The sequence below is a fragment of the Grus americana genome, chromosome 8 (genome assembly GCF_028858705.1).
Source record: "Grus americana isolate bGruAme1 chromosome 8, bGruAme1.mat, whole genome shotgun sequence".
Taxonomy (NCBI): Eukaryota; Metazoa; Chordata; class Aves; order Gruiformes; family Gruidae; genus Grus; species Grus americana.
In genome coordinates, this window is record NC_072859.1 from 17,785,168 (window position 1) to 17,804,825 (window position 19,658).

The 19,658-nt window shown below is 41.2% G+C and overlaps 1 protein-coding gene across 2 annotated transcripts in view; it reads left to right on the plus strand.

Moving 5' to 3' along the window:
* The first annotated feature begins 266 nt into the window (after positions 1-266).
* The window catches only part of TGFBR3 (transforming growth factor beta receptor 3), a 121,621-nt gene continuing 102,229 nt past the window's right edge, over positions 267-19,658 (plus strand). The window contains exons 1-2 of one of the 2 annotated variants that reach the window (XM_054833218.1): positions 267-508; positions 15,261-15,434. In XM_054833218.1, the coding sequence (XP_054689193.1) occupies positions 15,374-15,434 (61 nt within the window). In that variant the 5' untranslated portion in view covers positions 267-508; positions 15,261-15,373. Of the gene's footprint in view, positions 509-1,267; positions 1,352-15,260; positions 15,435-19,658 lie in introns of those variants that run through there. The other variant, XM_054833217.1, reaches the window with a different exon arrangement.

The window sequence follows — 19,658 nt, forward strand, 5'->3', positions numbered from 1 at the left end:
CCCCTATTCCCAGCCGCGGTGTTTCGGGGCGGCCGGTCCGGTTCCTTACCGGGCCGATGTTCCCGCTCCCCCGCGGGGCGGCTGGCGGCTCAGGTGCGGGATGGGGGCGCGCGTGGCGCTCGGGCCGCGCGCTGCCTGGCGGCGGGCTCGAGGACCGGAGGCGGGTGCGGGCGGCCGTCACGGCATCGTCCCCGCCCCGCGCCCAATGGCGGCGCGGCACCGCCCGCCCCGCCCCGCCCCGCGCGCGGCGCTGCCCCGCCCCGCCATGGGGTTACTCGCGGGCTGGGGGCCGGGCGGGCGGCTGCGCGCCTCCTCCTGCGCCGCTGCCGCCTCCTCCCGCGCACCGCGGGCCGGGCTGTAGTGGCCGGTGCTGGGCGGCCTCGGTGAGGCTGCCCTCCCGTCCTGTCCCGTGCCTTCCCGTCCCGGCCGGCGCCGCGGTGCCCATGGCGTAGCCGCGCTGCTGCGCGCCTGCCTCCGGGGGACGCGCCGTGGACAGACCTGCTGCCAGGTGGGTGCGGCGGCCGCGACCCCCGCCCTATCGCGGGCGGCCCGGGCCGGGCGAAGACGCCGGGCGCCCCGCAGGGATGCGGCGGCCGTCGGGGCGGGCGCGGGATGTGAGCTCCGCGACATGTCACCCTGCGCGGGGTGAGCGGGGGCGGCGCCGGGCGGCCGCGCTGGGCGCGGCGGGAGGGTCCCCGGAGGGAGGGGGTCTCCGCGGAGCTGCCAAGCTCAGGGGTGCGGGACCTGCGGGGGGGTTGGACGGGCAGTGTCCACGCGTGGGCGGTGAGGAGCGCCGGGCCGGGCCGGCAAGCGTGCGGGCTGTGTGAGAATTAAGTGGAGAGCCGTGAGGGGGCTTCTGGTGAGTAAAAGCTACAGGTGTCCCAGAGCAAATCACTTGTGCGGGGCTGGTTGGTACGCGCCGGGCGAGTTACGGGCGCCAAGTGAAATCCTTGGCAGATGCTAAGGCCGCTGTGCATATTGGGGTCATTGTACCCTAATGAGGCCAGCTGGGAACTTAGTAGGGTACTAGCAGAGTGTAAGTTCAGCGTGTGTGAGAATAACACAAAGGCCAGTATCGTGTCCCTTCATTACGGTTTCACTGAGGAGTTGTTGACCTGTGGGATTTACCGTTGCATATTTTGCAGGGGATGTACTGGAGTCAATTTGCTGCAGCCTTCTGAGTACACTTCTAGCAATAACAGTAATATGCCATTAAAGTTAGATGTAAATTAAGTAACTCTTTCAACTTTCCTCAGTTTCAGATGCACCTGTAATTCCAAAGTTATTGTCATTGAAGTCAAACAGTATGGGAGATGATACTTCTTGTCCTTTGCAAAAGAAAGGAGTTCAGGTATAGCTGCGTGTGTGGTTACACCTTTTCCACTTACTGTGGATGTAACCAGTTGTAAATCTACTTACGTCAGTTCTATTAAGCTGTAGCTGTTATAATTTAATTGCCATCATTTATTTTTTTTCTTCTCAAACATATGATCATCATTACAGATCAGTTTTAACAGAAGCCTCCTGATAGGGTTTGTAACCTATTAGAGAGAGACTTGGATGAGCAAGTGCCATCATTTTGTTCTAAGAAAGACATTTTCCTGGTTGGGTCTGTATTTATACCAAACTAACTATTTATTTACTTTTATTTTTAAATGAGGCCAAATAGGCTGATATATTAGACCCCCTCTGGGGAGAAAACCCAAAGTAGGAGGGTCATCTGCTTTCTAATTGTGGGACCAATTAGGTTCGGCTCACAGCGACCTGCAGCACTGTTGCTATCAAGTTCTCACACACAGAATGCTTTAAAACTACATGTGTAAATACAACTTCTTCCAAAGACAAAATCTGTTTGTTTATCACTTCTTGCTAGGAATACTTTATTTCCCTTACAGTCCACGTTTTTACCGTGAATGCCAGGGACAACTTAAGTGGCTGGGTTTTACTTAGCACTGCACAGGTGTCCTGTCAAAGTATTTCCAACAAGAGCGTTAGCAAAAAGTTAATGAAAGATGCTTGTTCGTTTGAAGAGCTCCAGTTTAACCCATGCAAGGTTACAGGGCTTGAATTCTAGCTGAGGAGGAGCTGCTCTTACTAGGACGCAGACCTGGGCCGACACCAACCGCTGCAGCTGGTGCTTGGCGTTCCCAGCTAGCTGGGGGAGGAAGGGAGGGACGGGTGTTGGAGGGGGAGCAGGTTGTTGGCTTCCTTCAGTGAAGAGTCCTTTACTCTGAAACTTGCTTCCCCCAATTGTTTGCTGTAGTCCAATCTCGTGAAGTTTAAAGTGACACTTCAAATTTTTCTCTTTGACCACACTTTCTCTCTCTGGGGACGTCTTGTTTGGTCGTTGGTTCTGATGCACGTTTTGTGTGTCCAGAGCCTCACCTAGTCAGAGTATGTAAATGATAGCTACCATGGATGTGATTTCTTTTAAAAAGTAAGTTCCAGTCTTTGTTCTCTGGCATGCAAAACATCTTTTAATACCCCAGCATCTTGATGCCTACCTCTAGGAACAGTCGTTTGAAGTTAATTGCTAAACCAGCAGGGGGAACACAAAACTTTCTGTCTATGAAGTCTCTTTTCCTACCACGGTTGCAATTTGTTAAGACTTTGGGTCTATACTTTTGATAGTATTTCTTTAGAAGATGATTGTCAGTTTACTTGAAAAAACCCCACAACCGTACATGGGAATAAACATGTTATTTTTGAATGCTTGTTTATTAGTTTGTTCTAGCAGGCATGTGTCTCACTCTTCTGAATGGAATTTTTGTCATATTAGCTAGAACGGAACTTGAAAAAACATCAGAGGTTTATTTAAGTGAAATTTCTCTTTGAAGGTGTTTGAGGTAAATTAATTAAACTCAAGATATGATATTTTGAGTAATCCTGTAAAGTTTTAGATAATGAGCTAGACAAAATATTTTCACAGTAAAACTAGTACTGTATCACACTTATGATTGTATATAGAAATCTTGAGAGCTAAAGTTGAGTTGCAAAAAAGTTGCATTCTCACAAGAAACTATTCCTAGTATTTAGGGTTTCCATAAGAGAGAATATTTTTAGATATTCTCTTAGGTTTTAAGAAGTCATTAGAGCTTATTTTTGTAAAGGTCAACCGACACTCCCACCACAGATCAATAATGATTTTTCTTTTTGGTTTGTATTGGTGTAACAATTGATTACATCTTTTGTGCCAGGAATACTGAGTGTAAAGCTCTTGCCAAAGGAGGTTATCTGGATGACTTGCGTTGATCCATATTGCTTTCTAGTCTGTGAAGTCTGATGCAGCCGAATGGCAAACACTTATGGTATGGGTATACAAACAGATTGCTGAATGCGAAGTGAAGAATGGGAATTTGCAGCATGTCAGCTATTCCCCAGTAAGAGCCAGGGAACGGGCTCTTACCCTGCAGCAGATGTGAGATATTGTGCTGCTTATACTTGGGGTTAAGCTGTCTTTCAATGATGGTGCGGTAAAAATGTGCTTGGGAGCATTGGCCATGTTGTAGCCAATTTGCTACTTGTGAGTGATAAGAATTGTATATTCTACTGGCTTAGGTCTTACAGCAAGTGGAGACAAAACATAGTTCAATTGAAATTAACAGTCTCAGGTCAGGTTTAAAGGAAGAGACATAAACTCTGGTTGTGGAGTGGCACTGACTGCATACTGAGGTATTAAATGAATATGAATCTTCTTCCCATTGTTTCAGTGACCAGGTATATGCATATTCCAGTGGCCACGTGTTCTTCTCTAAGAGCGTTATCTGATGTTGCCAGATACCGAAGGTACAAAAAGATGCACATTAAGTTCCATTGACGATCTTCCTCTTCCATCACTTTTGTGGAATCACAAAACTTTCTCCCCATACGGTTCTCTGAGATGCTGAAGTATGTAGTTTGTAAAGTCAAAGTGAGATTTCTGTTTTAATGTTATTTGAAAATAGCACTAAAACTTTACCTAACTTGTCTTACAATTATTTTGTTTGATATCTCCAATAATATTCTGTTAACATGTAAGACATGAATTACCAAGTCTTGGGCGATTTATGTAGATCTCAGAAAATACTCTGTGGGATACAAATTGCAGATATCTTTGCAATCACATTACTTTTGATCTAGTTCCACAAAATATTTGTGTATTATAAATAGGCATTACTTCTATAGCAGTAATATTTGTGGTGATTAACAGCGGTATGCTGGTTTCTAGCCACTTCATGAATAGAAGCATGTTTTGCCATAAAAACGTACTAGAAAAGTAGTGCAGTTGGAATTGCTTTATCCATAACTGTGGATTCACATTTTTGTGCTGGCAGTCATCCAATGGAGCAGTGTTTCTTGCGCTATTACAGCAACAATTAACTCTATGCTAGCCAAAATGAAACAGATTTACACATCTCTGGAAACCACTGAAAGAGGGACTTTGGACCTGCTACTTAGTATATATCCCATATTTTTTATTTCCACTCTGGCAAAAGAGGGTTTTTGTTTTTTTTTTTTTTAAAAAAGAACATCCTTTATGACCTTGAGTATCTAAATAGTCAGATTTATCAAATTCTGCAGAGAATATTTTATATATTGCATTGTAAGTGTTATGTTGTTGAATTGTGCTGCCTACAAGTAATTGTCTGGGAAAACTAGCATGTTTTTGATGTATTTATAAAGAAATAATTTATTGAGGAAAATGTGAAAGCCATTATTTCATATTCATTCTATGAATAGTACTTTAAAATGAGCTATATCTGTTTATTGTTAAATTTAATTCCATTATATTTAGCACTTCTCTTTAATAGTGTGTCTAATTTCAATATGCTAGTTGGCCAAGTTCAGATTTTTTTTTCCTGTTACAATGTGTTGCAAGATTTTGAAGTCAGCTGAAAAGGGCCCCTTTTATAAAAAAGTTTAGTTGTGACCTTGCAAGAGGCCTGTTTAGATTGCAGGAGAATAGCTTATCTAGAGGTCATGGATCTGAAACAGGTTAATTATAGAGCTAACATGTATAGGTTGCTTTTCTGCCCAGAAGGCAATAGGGGCTGTGATACATAAGGTATCATTAATGACTCCCCAAAAGAAAGGCAATTCACTTACACTCTGATTTCCTTTGTAAGCATAGGCATTTTCTGTTAGAAATCAGTGTAGGTTCATTGTGTGAGTCAGGGACAATGAAAAAATCCCGACGTATCCAGTGAGCTTACTGTATAGTATAGATTTGCTGAATACCTGTATGTCTTTGCCAAGAAGCGGGGGATGGATTGAAGACTGATATGTCCTCTTTTGTCTTAGATTTATAGAAGTAATTTATTAGACTATAGCTGCATTTGACACAATGGGATTGAGAACTGCAATGCTTTGTTTTGGACAATGATTTGAGTGAAACAAAATTCTGGCTTGTTAGCTCTTGCGGTATTTGAAAAGATGGGCCTTTTAATATAGGCCATTATGTTAATGGACCAAGTCACTCCTCCAGTATGTTCAGCTTGTGTTCTGTGATGGATTAGTTCCCCCCTCCAGGGTTTAAAATGACCAGTGTTTCTGAATACTCGCAGATCCAGTGATTTGGCTCACTCCAGTGGTGAGGTGCAGTGATTTCTGTCTGGCATACAAGATGCACAAATTATTTATATGAATATAGGAATTTATTGTGGCCTTCCATCTCCCTAAACTTGTGTTCAAAGCTTTTTACAGTCTTCACATATACATTTAATATAAAATAATGAAAGGCAGGAAATTCTATATGGTAAAAATTATATGGGAGTATATCTACATTCTGAGTGGAACATGCCAGCGATGCGTACCTTGATTGAAACAAATCCTCATCACAGTGCTTACCTGAACATGCTTCTCTGCCTCACAAATTAAATTACACTGGTTATTTGGCAGACAACTGGGGAGAGGGTAGATTACTCCTACACAAAGGGAAGCTCCTTCTGACTCATTCTATTAACTGTGTGGCACTTTAAGATCTTCCCTATTTGTGTGGGAGAAGTTTCCTATCTTACAGATGTGCATCTGAAAATTTAGTGGCTTAACAGCTAGCTTTTGATAAACGTGTTTATCTTGTATTCTTGTTTAGCAGCCTGAAGAAATAATCTATTAATCTACCTGCTTTCTAGAGTATGCCTTATTCTAGACAGCGAAATTCAGTACCTGCTGCTTTTTTCCCCAAAATGTGGTTTTGATATGCATGCAGCTAACTTTAAAGTACCCAGTAGTTAATATTTTAACCTGTTAGTTTACATCTTGTAGTATCTTATGGCCAGTGGCAGTGGGGAGGGCTGATTTGTGTTGCCTTGTCCAATTTCCCTGTAATGGGAAACACTGGTTTTCAATCCTGTTCAATTTGCTGACCATTTTTTTTCTTTTTTTCTTCCCCAAAGAGGATTGCATCCTTATATAACAAATTTATGCTTAATGCCATAGTCTTGCTTTTCATTATTACCCCTTGTGGGTTTCTCACAACTAACCCAGAGAATTTTGGGTATTTGTAGGCCATAGTTTCAAAACCAGTTTTCTAGATGTATAGAGGTAGTTTCAAGATTTTAAATCCAACAGAGATTGGTTTACCTTTTTTCCTGGTAGGAAGGTTTCACCTAGAATATTTCTAGATGCGGTTCTAAGGTTTTGCAGGTTAGTCTTGAAAAAATAACAGCATCAAGCATTCATTGACAGAATAATTTGCTGAAAAGTGGAAGAAGCCTTGCTGCATTGTTGGTAAGTTTCTATCCTGCTGTGGCTCCTTGTCCACAAGGAGATGCCTTCCCGAGTGTTATATCTGTCTTGATAGGTACATTAGAGCTGTTATCTGTTTAGTTTAGGTGTGCAATTAGAAACGGAGCCAAGTAAAACTTAAGATAAATGAAATTTGTGTGAGGTTGTTGGCTGCTGCTGTGTTTGTGAAGAGTAAGATAGTGCAGTGCCAGGAAACCTATTCTGTTTCCAATTAGAAACCATTTTAAAAAAAAAAGTAATTAGGCCAAAGAAATTTAACTATGAGGAGGAAAGGTTGTAGAAATTTGTTTCATGCAACTTATGATCTTGTTCAGCCTTAAGATTCCTATGCACTAGAAATGTTTTTGTTTCAGGGTAAACTTTTCAGAAGCAGCAAATCCCATTTAAAAACATGAGCCTGATTCCTGTTAGTTGTGGTGAGGTATTACTGGTTGAGTTCATTGGAAACCTGAGTTTTATTTAAATGTAGATTTGAGACTCATAGATTTCTTAGGCTGCCATGAAAACTTTAACCCAATCTTTATGTACATTTCTAGAAGCCTCTGCTAAATGATCATCAGGAAGATGACATATAGTTGTGCCACTGGTATTCCCTGATAAGAGCAGTGAGATTTTTCATCCATCTTCTGACTAGAAGATGGAAGCAGAACTGCCTAAAGTAGTGTTGTCTTTCTAGGTAGGTTTATGGGGGGACTGCTGTGGCCACGTCAAGGTCTTGTTATGACTTTTTTTGCTTGTGAAAGAATAGGCTAACTGCGAATTGCACAGAAAATACATCTGAAGCTTGTACTGGATTGCAGATTGCTCAAGCCGTTACAGTATAAGAACTGTACAGAATCCCAGCATCTGGTTTTCTCCGCCTGCTTTCAAGATGCTCTGATGTAGGATGTTCTCAAGGGCTCTATGTTAAACTAGAAAAGTTCTGATTCGGTACTCAAGTTACGCGTAGGGTCTTGGTTTCGTTAAACTCTGTCTATGGTGCCATGTGCGCTCCCTTCTGTAGAGATTCAGAAACCTCTAGGAATTCCTGCTGTTGTTGAAAAGGAATCTGTTCCAGTCTCCTTCTCATGGAACTGTCTTGTGTACTCCTTCCACTCAAAGACTCCTGAAGGCACTTCCTTCCCTTCCACCTATTGAAACCCTCCTACATCCTGATCCTGTAAGAGGCTATTCTCCTGTTTACACTTGGTAAGCAAAACCTTGCCCCTCAGCCTATAAAGATTCAGCTGCAAGTCTCCCTGCATCTGGGGGAAGTGAAGTCCTGGGAACACACAACAGAATGATTTTTATCCTGTGTAAACTGTCTTTTACTTTCATGCTATATTGTGCAATGATTATTCAGCTGAAACTTCCACAGTGTCTGGTGTTATGACTTTATTTTTCTGATCTAAACTCAGCAATTCAAGTTAGGTGATTAAAAAAAAATGTTGGGAAGCTCAAGGAAAATTTGGTTATGAAATGATACTGAGAATAGACACCTACATTCAAGCCAGAGCTTCATGCCAGCTGTGGGCAAAATACATACCAGGTAACAAAACCAACATCAGTAAGCTGTTACTAAAAAGGTGGACTGGTTTCACATCTTTTATGGACTCGCTTGTGTATATTTTGTGGCTTCCTGTAGTTTGGCAGGCCACGTTGTAATACATTGATAAAAAAACCCCCAAAATGTTAAAAGAAAAGTCACATGGAATAGAGGGGCACAATTGCTAAATGGCATAAAACATCTTCCCTTGGCACTTGTCCAGTTCCCATAGCCTTTAACTGTGACTTGTTGAAATGTCCCATTACAAGCACAGCAGCATGTGAACTGCAGGACATCAGAGTTACTTTTTCCCTAGGCTTTTGATATGACAGGATTTTTAGTTTTATTACTATTCCTATATTCCCTGAAAACGAAACCGCTTTGTTGTTTCTAAAACAGAATCTGTCCCCTTAATAGTTTATGAATAAGTTACTGTTTTGAGTTTCGAATGGTGGAACTTCATGTATATGCCTTGGACATAGGCATTAAAAGAAACACATACAAATTTTCAATCCCACATTAATATTTGCGAACCCTATTAGTCAGCTTTCTGACCTGTACGCGTGCAAATCGTGCAGAATTGACAGAGGATAAATGTCATCTAATAAAAAAGAAATCTGCTAAAATGTGCATTTAATAGGAGTAGGGTTATAAATAAACTCCTTCAAAAACTGTTCTAAGTTTATAGAACTGCTTGTGTAGTTAACCATTTGTGATTTTGTTTTTAACTATTGTATTGAGCTTGGGTGTACTTGATTACAAATGATTGCCTTTTTTACTTATGCGTGGAATGCATGTATCCATTGCATTCGCATAGGGAACCAACATGGACAAATGGGAGAAAAACTGGTTAAATAAGTTAAATGGTTGCCATGCGTAAAGCAAACAAACAAAAAGTGAAAACACTTTGGCTGTGAAGGCTGCCTTGGATGGCCTAGAAACTTGGGTTCATGTTGCTATAGCAAAACAACACAAAGGGACAGATCCTGCTGGCTTCGCTCAAGTATCCCCATTCACTTCCGTGGGACTTGTGATGTGACTTAGAGGAGGAAGATTTTTGGCTCATTTTAGTAGAGGGGTGTTTGTTAGCAGTGTTGTAGAGAGCTGTGCAACCTCTGGCACCATGCATGGAAAGAGGAGGGAATTACCGGAGTCCATGTCGATAAGGAGGAGAGGAAGTGGAAGTTATTCTTCAGGCAGTAAAGGAAAAGGTTAGACAACGAGGAGGATAGAGTTAAAGCAAGGGAAGAACTTGTATAGGAAAGGTAGGTGGTGATTAAAGAAACAGATGGTGGCTATTGGGGAAAAGGCTTAAGGGAACAGAAATAAAAGGAGAAAATAAAGCAGTAAGAACCCAATTCAGCAATAAATGTGACAAACTCCTGTGCTGTAGAAGCCTTTAATAGGAAACAGAAACACCCCCAAATCTGTGGCTGAGGCCACCTGCAGGCATATATATTGCTAGGTTGGACTATGCAGAGAAGCTTTGGAAAAATAGGCAAAAATAACTTTACCAGAAGAACAGTGGGTAAAAGTTTAAGCTAAGGAGACCACTGATCTCAAGAAGAGTAATATGTAATAGGCACTTTGCTGGAAGTACAGAAACGGGTTGAGTAGAAAGGTGCTCAAATGTTCTGAAGACAGATCTTAATCCTAGGGTTTACTTGGTAATTTTCATTTGTAGTTCTTCAAACACTTTAGGGCAGAGCCCTGTCACCTTTTTGGAGAGCAGTAAGGAGGCATGAGGATGGATACCTTTCTGCTAGTGGCAGAACAGCGCAGAATGTGATTTCTTAGTAGCAAGCCATCCATAGACCACAGATCCTTATGTCCTGGTAGCTCCTGTCAGCGAGGGCTGGAAAATCCTTAGTGGAAAGGTATTTTTTTAAGAGTAAGCAGCATGCTGCTAACTTCTGAATTTTTTAGTCATATTGAAGTATAAAAGGTGACTTTTTTAGTTCAAAGGATAGCTTTAAAAAAATCAACAAAAGACTGGAATTCTGAGGAAGATGAGTAGCAGATTTTTACAAAGAAAAAAATATTTTGGTTAACGAAAGGTAGAGAGATAACAGCAGTGTACTGAAGCGATTTGTGTTTTGTGCTTACTGCTGCCGGCTCTAACAAAGTCAGATTCTTTTATATACCATTGAGTTAAGGAGCGTTTGTTGTCCTCTAGCTTAGAGTAGCAATGAGATCCGTCCTTCTGTGGCCAGCCATGCTCACAGGCCAGTCAGTGGGTTCCGGCGTCCTCCAAAAGCATCATATTTTTCACTGGTTTCTAGTCAAGCTTTATGCATTAAAATTCTCATGGACATTAGAGGCTCCTACTTTAGACCAAGTTAAAACTTCATGCTTCTTTCTCTCATCCTCATGTACTTCAAAATATGTTTCCCCCCTTCCACTCCTCCAGTCTTCTTTCAAACCTAATAAAACATAGTAGTACTAAGATTCTTCCTGATGTTCCCAGTAGCACTCATTCCTGACTGCACCTGCGAAATTATATTTCTCACTTTTATCAGGACTAGTGGCCTTGACGACTGCAAGCTCCGGTGAAAATGACCCCAGCAAACTGTGTCTCTTGGAGTCTTCAGTGGCTCTGGCTGCAGATGCCCTCTTCTGCCAGCCTTTCTTGAAGCTTGTAGTAGTATAACGCTTTGGCATGAAAACAGTATGATTAGTAAACCTGAAGCTCTCATGTCATCTTCTCTTCCTCGTTGGGATTTTTTGGTTACACTTTTAATATGCCCTTTTGTGGCCTCAGTTATACAAAAATAGCTACCCAGATATACCCCAAAGGAAAAGATTATTCTCTCGGAAATTTCTTTTGAATCTCAAATTGACTAGCAGTTGTGTTTACTTCTTGGATAAATAGTTTAGGTTCCTGATCCCTTTGCACAGCTTTCTTCTCTTATTTCAAAGGAAATGTTTCCCTATTCGGTGGAGAGTCTCAGCTTTTCCTGGTTTGCAGGTTTCATGTATTCTTCTAGTGACAGCAAGTTTCACACTGAAGCAAAATGTGGCATGTTTTGCACCACAGCTGAATTTTTCTCACCTATTTTCTTATTCGTTTTTCTTTGGTACTGTCAGATGGTCAGATAATAGCAGCTTCATAGCTGACTTCCGTCACAGACAAGGATGATCAGGTTTTCCAAAATACTGACAAATTGCCTGCTTAGTAGGTTTATTCTTCAAAGAATTACTAGTAGCGGTTTCGTCTGTGCTTTTTGACTTGAATTGCTGCTGTGTAGCTGGCAGATTGGATATCATCCATCCTAAATTGATGAAACTCACTGTTAGTTTGTCACCTTCTCACAGTCTTTCAAGCTTTGAAATTTGCCCTCCTGTTTAAGTTTGTGAATGTGTATCTTCAAGCAAGTGACTCCTTTCTTTAGAAACCTCTTCTTCATTTTCATTGAAGTCTCCATTATTCACCCTTCCTGAGCTGGCAGAATCAGAGTAGAAATCTTGGGCTTTCTGATCGTATACTGCCTGCTCCGAGTTAAACCTTGTAAATGTTATTGGTCAGTGGGTTGCCATAGGAATCAATGTGCTCTTTCGTTTTTACGTACAGCTAGAAATGTGTATGTATTCTTTCTCCCTTTTAAATCATCCTTCCCAAATCAAAGTCAAATTGAAACTTGGCCTTTTAACATACTTAGGTGGTAGACACAGAATGGGATGCTCAGCTACTTTCAGCAGCATTGCTTTATCTCCAGTTCTTTCCCTGTGCTCCCTATGTCCACACAACTGTGTGTCTTGTAAAAATGTCACTGAAGAATGAGAGATTTGTGCTGATGGAAGAGTGATCTAAGTAATATCTCGTGTTTTTTCTATTTAGTATGTGAGTGAGTGTATGTCCTGTAGTTGCTCTTTTTCTGATTTCTCTTTTGTTTTTTGTTATTGATGAAATGGTTATACATCAATAACTTGAGTTTCAGAATGCTTATTCATTGCCTGTTTGCACATATGACATCTTGCAGGACATAATGATGATTTTGTAGCTAACACTTGCCAAAAACCTCATTATTTGCTGTATTTGATCATTTTCTTTATGGCAGCATTTAAAAATTGAGTTAGCAACCAAATATTCTCACCGAGTAGATCTAGGTGTCTTTTCATCTAGAGAAATAGCAACAAATGATTCCAGCTTTGACTTCCCAAATGATGTTCAATATCTGTCATACATTCCTTATGGCTTGCCATTTTGGCATTAAACCTGTTTGATTTGGAATTTGATGTTCAAAAGCTCCTGTGTTAAAGGATTGTCCAACACTCTTGTCAGCAATTTATTACTTCTGTTTAATAAAGTTTGGCCTTAATTTACCACAAAGTTCAGTATCCCTCATGGATATGAGGGTTTAGCTATATAACGTTACACTCCAGGGGCAGATATGAGAGATATCTAGGAACTCATTGAAAGCTTCCAGTAGGTTCAGGATGAATAATTTTTACAAGTCTTGTAAATTGCCCAAGGAAGCCATCATTTTTTGAGGTTTCCTGTTTTGAGCTCTCTCTAGCATTCACTTTGTGTGCATGTGTTCATCCTTCTCCAGAACTCTTTTTTTCTTGAAGATGAACCCATCTTCTACAAAATGTCGTGGAAAAAATCTTCAGGTAAATCATGCTTGTTTGGGATTTTAGGGTGGGCTATTGCTGCTTTATGAAGGTGGTGTTTGTCTTGCTATGATGATACAAATTCAATGCAGTGTGTTGTTACTTCAGTCACATTGTGTAATAGTGTTGTAGTCTCACTTAACTTTTTTTTTAAATGTATTGATCCCAGCAAACAGCGGAAAGAATAGTTTGTGCCGGAGAACCTGTAAATGATGAAATGTTCAACCTCGGTAATAGTGATATGTTTTAAGATGGAATAAGCAAAATTGCACAGAACTGGTGGTGTTACATGAATGATGTATAAGTAGGTATTTGCTTATTTCTCAAAACATTTTTTTCTCTTAGATTAATATCTATTCCTAAATTCACAGTCAATTTTAAAAAGGGCAGTGCATGGAAGACAACAAAGATGCAGTTTGGGTTTTTTATGCGGCTAAGGCTATTTTAAGCATGATGCTTACTTTTTGAGGTCAAGGTTTTAGGTTAGTATCACGAAGCATTTTCACAGATAGTGACAGTCTCATATAATTTAATTATGATGGAAAAGAATCTCCAGTTTGGGATGTCTAATCATATATTAATCATAGATAACTTTGACACTCAGATCTTGTTTACACTGTGCAAAGCGATAAGCGTGCCTCTTCAGAGTCAAGAGCAAACTCCTTTTCCCCAGATTGAGCGCCAGTAGGTGGAAGATGAAGATTACCATGTAGCTTTGCTAGAGTTACTATTTCTCTAGGGTTTTCTTTGACTCACTGCCGTTGTCTGACAATGTTTCTAAGCCGTTGGAAGGGAGGTGGTGAGGAGGTACACAGGAGAGAGAACCAGTTACAGAATTTCTACCTAAATTATTGTCAAAAGCAAATGTGCTTCTTATAAGGACGCCGAGCTTGAAATGAACTGCATGAAACACAATGTTGTGGTAGACATGCAGCTCCTCCCTTGCCCCATACGTTTCTGTCCCGCAGAAGCACGGTGTCTGGGTGCTCCCAGCAGCCTGCAGAGCCGCTCCTGGGCTCTCCTCCCACACAGGTGGAATCTGGGGCATCGCTGAGACTAGTCCGAGGTGCTAGGAGCTGGGTGCAGAGTGGAGGACCTGTTGGAGGCCGTAGTTCTGGCCTTGGGCACCGACAGTCCTTTCTTGGTGGGTAGCTGCAGCTCTCTCAGCACAGAGCACTGCTATCTCTGCCGAATAACCCGTGGAAAGATTCTGCAAAGGAGTTTCTGGTGTTTTCCTTGTAGCAGTTGGAGTGCTGTCAGCAGGTATCTTGAAGTGCTGGTCCAGGTGCAGGTTTTCCTTGTGCAGACTTTTGATCCTGCACGGCGTGGCACACAATGTGTATAACGGAGCCTAGCCCTTTGTCTGGCTTTGTACTTCATTCCATTTTAATGTCAGCAAGAACCTTTTAAATGGTATTCATGTTGTCATGCTTCAGATTTTGGTCCTGACTCAGCTTTTTGCTATCTCTTAGCCCTATGATAGTTGGTTGTAATTGCTTGCATTGCTTTGTGGTGAGTGTTAGTGGTTGCTGAGGCACCATCTGTCATCTTCTGCTCCTGAAGGCTGATAGTGATGTAAGATTTTTATTTGCTTGAATACAATACCAGTGTTGTAATTCCTTACCTGCTTGGTCTGTCGTCTTGTTCTAGACAGCTACATACTGAGAATAGATTTTTAAAAAAAAAGTGGAAGAGAATATTGTGCATCTAGTAAGTGTTTCCCCTCAAATCTGCAGTGTGTATTCTGGGGTCAGAATTTTCAATGTTTTTAATGCCTGCAGGCATCAGCTGTATCATCATTTATTTGTATAGCACACTTAAGTTTTTCTACTGACCTGGTATATCATGTCTTGAAATCTCTTTAAAGATTCTGAACAGCGTTACGTTTAGCATCAAGTGGCCTTAAAAAGTTTTCAGAATTTGTGACACTGAGAAATGATGAGTTAAATTTATCGTGTTACATGTAAACCAGATAGAGCACATGAAACATTTCTCCATGGTATAATAAAGGTAGCAGCAGATAAATAAACAAACAAATGTTTATATGTCCCTGAGAAAGTCTGAATACTTAAAATAAACATGTCTGAGGCTATGAGTACTGTTGGCGGACTTCAGTATTAGTTGACGGAAAGGACTCTGGGATTTCACTTCCAAGTAGATCACAACTTGCGCAATGTATGATATGAAAGAGCAACAGCTGCAAAGAAGTGCTGAAATATGGGGGGGAGAGTACTAAGCTATCAGTACCTAGGGTATCTGGCAGTATAACATGCACTATTCTAGTAGTTCTTTAAGAAAGAATTTTCTCTTGTTACAAGAGAGATAACTTTAAATTTCTAGTAACATTTCTGTAAGTTATATTTGTATTAAAATGTATTTTTACTTCTTTTTGTAGGCAATTAAGTCTGGAAGATTTGATTTCAAAACATACCACAAATTTCAAAGGAAGTAAACCTACATGAAGAGCAACGAAGAGAGGTGATTTGAGAAGATACAGTGTTTGCAAAAATGTCTTCAAGTTGTGTGACTTCAGTGTTTGCTTTGATGATTTTGTGCTTTGCAGCTGCAGGTAGGTGGCATTATATAAATCATGCATTCAGTGTAACTAATTGTATACGTTCAGAATTATTGATCAAAATGCCTTTTTCATGCTGGAAAAATGTAGGTCAGCTAAAGTTTGTATTTACGTCGAAGTTTTATATAAAACTACTGTGATCATAACTGCTGGTTCGGTGATGTGAGAAACAATGCTGTTCCTGTCTGTTTTCTTGCACCTATGTTGCCCCTTAAAATCGTTAAAGAACTGCAGTAGTAATGTAAATTAATTTGGTAATTTTTTAAATTTATTTTAAAAAAGGGGATTGCATGATGCACATATTATAAAGGGGAAGGTTGCTCTGGAAGCCTTTGGGAGTGGAAGCAGGATGGCTCTGCCAGCGTGATGCTAAGGCCGAACTATTGGCTCTGTCAGGAGGCTGGATTTATTACCCTGGGTGCAGGGTTGTGCTGGTGAAGTGGAGCTAGGGTCTTTCCACGGAGCTGGGCTGAAAGAGTGTACCAACTCAGCTCCTTGCTGCCTTCAAGGTCTATAAGCTGGAATTAAGTCCCCATTATTTTAGGTCATAAAAAAGAAATTTCTGACAAAGTCCCAGAAAGATTCATATAGGTCACGGAGTCCCTCCGTCCTTCCTGCCCTCTTGGATAAACCCCACCTCGGTCATCCCTGACAGCTGTCTAAGTTTTAAAGTTTTTAAAGTCTGTTTTAAAGTTAACTGTCAATGGTGATGACAAAGACCTTTTAATAACAGTTGTCAGTGTTAGTGGAGGTCTCATGGGTTAGGAAGATGCATTGCCATTTATGGGGATTGTTCCTCACCCGCGTTTTGTCCTAGATAGGGATTTTTAAAACAGTGTGTTGCAATAACTTGTGACAGGGAAAGGAAAGATCCATAGACTTCAAATACCTAGCTTATGTGGTAGTTTCTTCAAGTGCTGAAGTGATTCTTCTCAGTATGTTTGTTTGTCAAAGTTCTTCCTGTGGTTGCAAGGGGAAGCCTCTTCTTATGTGTCTAGCTTGCATACAGCGTGGGTCGTTGGAGAAGAGGCTAAGTGGATGTACAGTCAGTCAAAATGAGGTAGTGGGAAAAGTGGACAGATGGCTTGCTTAAATCTGAGATGTCTTCACTGTGGAAAAGATGACCAGCTTTGGAAGAGACAGGGCTGAGCAATTAAATGTGTTACAATTTGGCTTCCTTTCATCATCAGCATGGAAAATTGTTGTTTCAAGCCCTCAAGCCTTGTAGGACTTTCTCTGGGGCTGACCTCCTGAAGGCATCCATCCAACATTAGTAACTTTGATTGTTTAATAGTACGTGATGCTAACATTTTGCAATAGCTTCATTACAGATGAACTTTCAGCAATACAGGGCGTGTCTGAGTGTGTCTGCGGCTTGAGCTGAGACTATGAATGCTGGTCTTGGCTGAGAAGAGCGATTACTTGGAGTGAATCTGAAGCATTATAGATGCGTAAAAATCTACTTTAAAAGAAGGTGCCAGTGTAGAAGACAAACTGTTTTAATTGATCACAACCACATTCCATTTTGCTGCTGAAGAGAGTGCTTGCCTAGGAAGTCAACTTGCCTCTTAATGCCAGCTTTAATTGATAACACTTTTAAATGAGCGGGTTTTAAACATAGTACCACTACTAGAAAGTTACTCAGTGTTCAGAAGCCTTAGCATGTCTGTCCTGAAGCTTATTGTGGTGTGTTTGGTGGGTTTTTTTTGTTTTACTCCCCAATTCTGTCTTTTCCACTGGCAGCTATTCTTGAAGCAAACTCTTAAAAAGCACTGTGCCCTTGGTTTTCATCAGATACTTATTCATAAGTAGAGTCATAGAATGATTTTGGCTGGAAGGGACCTCTGGAAGTCTAGTCCAGCCCCCTGCTCAGAGCAGGGCTAGCTTCAAAGTTATTTCTTTCTTGGAGACTGATTCTATCTACTGTCTGCATGGGAAGAAGATAGCTGAAGGGAGTAGAAAGGGTTGTAGTTCATTATGGGGAGGTGAGGAAGCACTATCATTGTGGTTTCTAGCTGTGCCTGTCCTGTGGGTTTTGGTTTTCTTCCATGCTTTTTATTTTTGCAATAAATTCTTAACGAGAATAACTGGTTGATGTCCTTTACAGAGTATCATGAGTACACGAAGGTAAGAGCAATAAGGAACTGATGGACTCTGATGAAGGAGGGAGAGAAATCTCGGGCAGATATAATTACAGCTGAGGAAGGACTGATCTCTGAAGGTTATTTAGATGGACCTTTTGAAACGTTTTTCTGTTAGTAGCCACTAAGTCCTGTTAACCCAAACAATTATACTTTAAATGCAGAGAGTTTGTGGCTGTGGGTGAACTATGGGTAGGAGCAAGCAAGGCATTCTGGTCGTCTGTGGAAAAAGCTGTGGCCAATGCCCGTGAGCTATTGTCAGTGTGATGGCCGGGGTACCATGGGCTTGGCTCTTAATTGCCAGTGTACAGAACCCACACTTTTTCAGGCTTGAACTATCAGCATACTAGTGTAAATAAAACTAAGAAGTGTAAATAAAACTAAGAAGTATAAATAAAATCCCTGCGTGCCTGTGGTGAAGCCTGGGGGAGGCAGGGGGCAGCATGCCACCTCCCTAGGGTGTTGATTTTTATACATCGAGCCTTTTTCCAGCTTACTCTTTGTCTCTGAACTAGTGAGGCTGCTGCAGGAGAGCATGCCTTTCTTTTGTTTGCCAGTCCTACACTGACACTGCTATTATTAGTCCAGGTTTTGTTGCTGACTTGCCAATATCTTCAGCATTGTTATCTTTTCAGATATAGGTGACCTCACAGACAGAATCTGTGGTGTTTGTTTTTTCTTTCCATTCTTGCTTTTTAAGGTACTAATGTGTTAAATATATCTCAAAAAACCCCTGAGTTAGATGACATGGTGCACAGAGATGCATATTCAAACTTGAGCCACAAAGCTGCATGTTTTTCATGCTAATAGCTTAAAGAATGCACCTCACTAATTTTGCATGGAAAATAGTCTGTATAAATAGTCAAAGAATATTTGTCGATTTCTCTACCTCCTCTTACTGCCCAGGTCTATGTAGCTAAATGCTTATCTGAATCTGATTTACTTTGAGCTTGTACGCAGATTTCTTGTAAGCTCGTATTTATACAGCTTCAATTGTACAGAAAAAGTCTGCAAAGAAAACCTTGATTACTGTGAGATTTTTCTTCTCACGGAAAGTCCAAGGCAGGATGGAGAGGAGAACTGCTGGCAAACTACCTGCCCGTCTGAAGGAATTATGTTTTTGAAGTGGGCTTAAACTAAGGTCTGGCAACCTGCAGTAGGAACTCCACACAAACACTCAGAACTGCACATGCTACAGCCTTGGATAACCTCATAAGCAAGTCTGGCTTTGTAGTCTTGGGAGCAAAAATATTCTGTCCTAATGTGGCTTAAATCAAAGGCTGAAACATATTTATTTTACTTGCTGGCAAACTTGTGCAGTTGGGTGCGTGATGTATGTCCTCTCAAAATGTCTTAGAGGACAGCTGAAATGCATACCTGCTCTAGACCCTGAGGGCCAAACCTTCAACAAGATAGGTTCTTCCATGGAGGAAATTTTTTCTAACTTTTTTTGCTTTTTCTTTCCTGCCTTACTGTTCAGCTGGAAAGAAGATAGAAGGGTGATACAGCCTGTGGATCTGCACTGGCCAAGGGTCTCATTCCAGACTTCTGGGGTAGATCCTCTGGTGGTGCAAATCATTCCTGCTGCCAACAGAGCAGCGCAGCCGTGGCATCTGATACCAACCAGAATCTGCCCGTGCAGCTATGTTCTCTTTCCCTCAACCCTCCTGACGTTTGGCGTTGCCTGTGCTTGTGTTATAGACACCTCTTTCCTTGTGGTTTCATGGTTGTGGTCAGGCTGATGGAGAGACTGTAAGAATTGGATATATTGAAGAATTTGCCCATTTTCTGTAATACTGAGCGTACTGGTTTATCTGCTTACACGAGGTCTGTCTCTATGGTTTTCTTTCAACAGCTCTTTCTTCCCTGGTTCTCTACTGTATTGTTGTTATCCGAGGGGTTTTTTTTCTTTCTTTCTACATACTTGTTCTTATAAGTAATCTTACATTATTCAGTGCATGTGTGCTTCATTTTCAGTAAGGCTGTTTGCTTGTAAGCTAATGTATCTTTTGGATCTGTGCCCCCCAGATACAGTGGTGATGGGTGCCACGTTAATAAGTGTAACAACAGGAAGAAA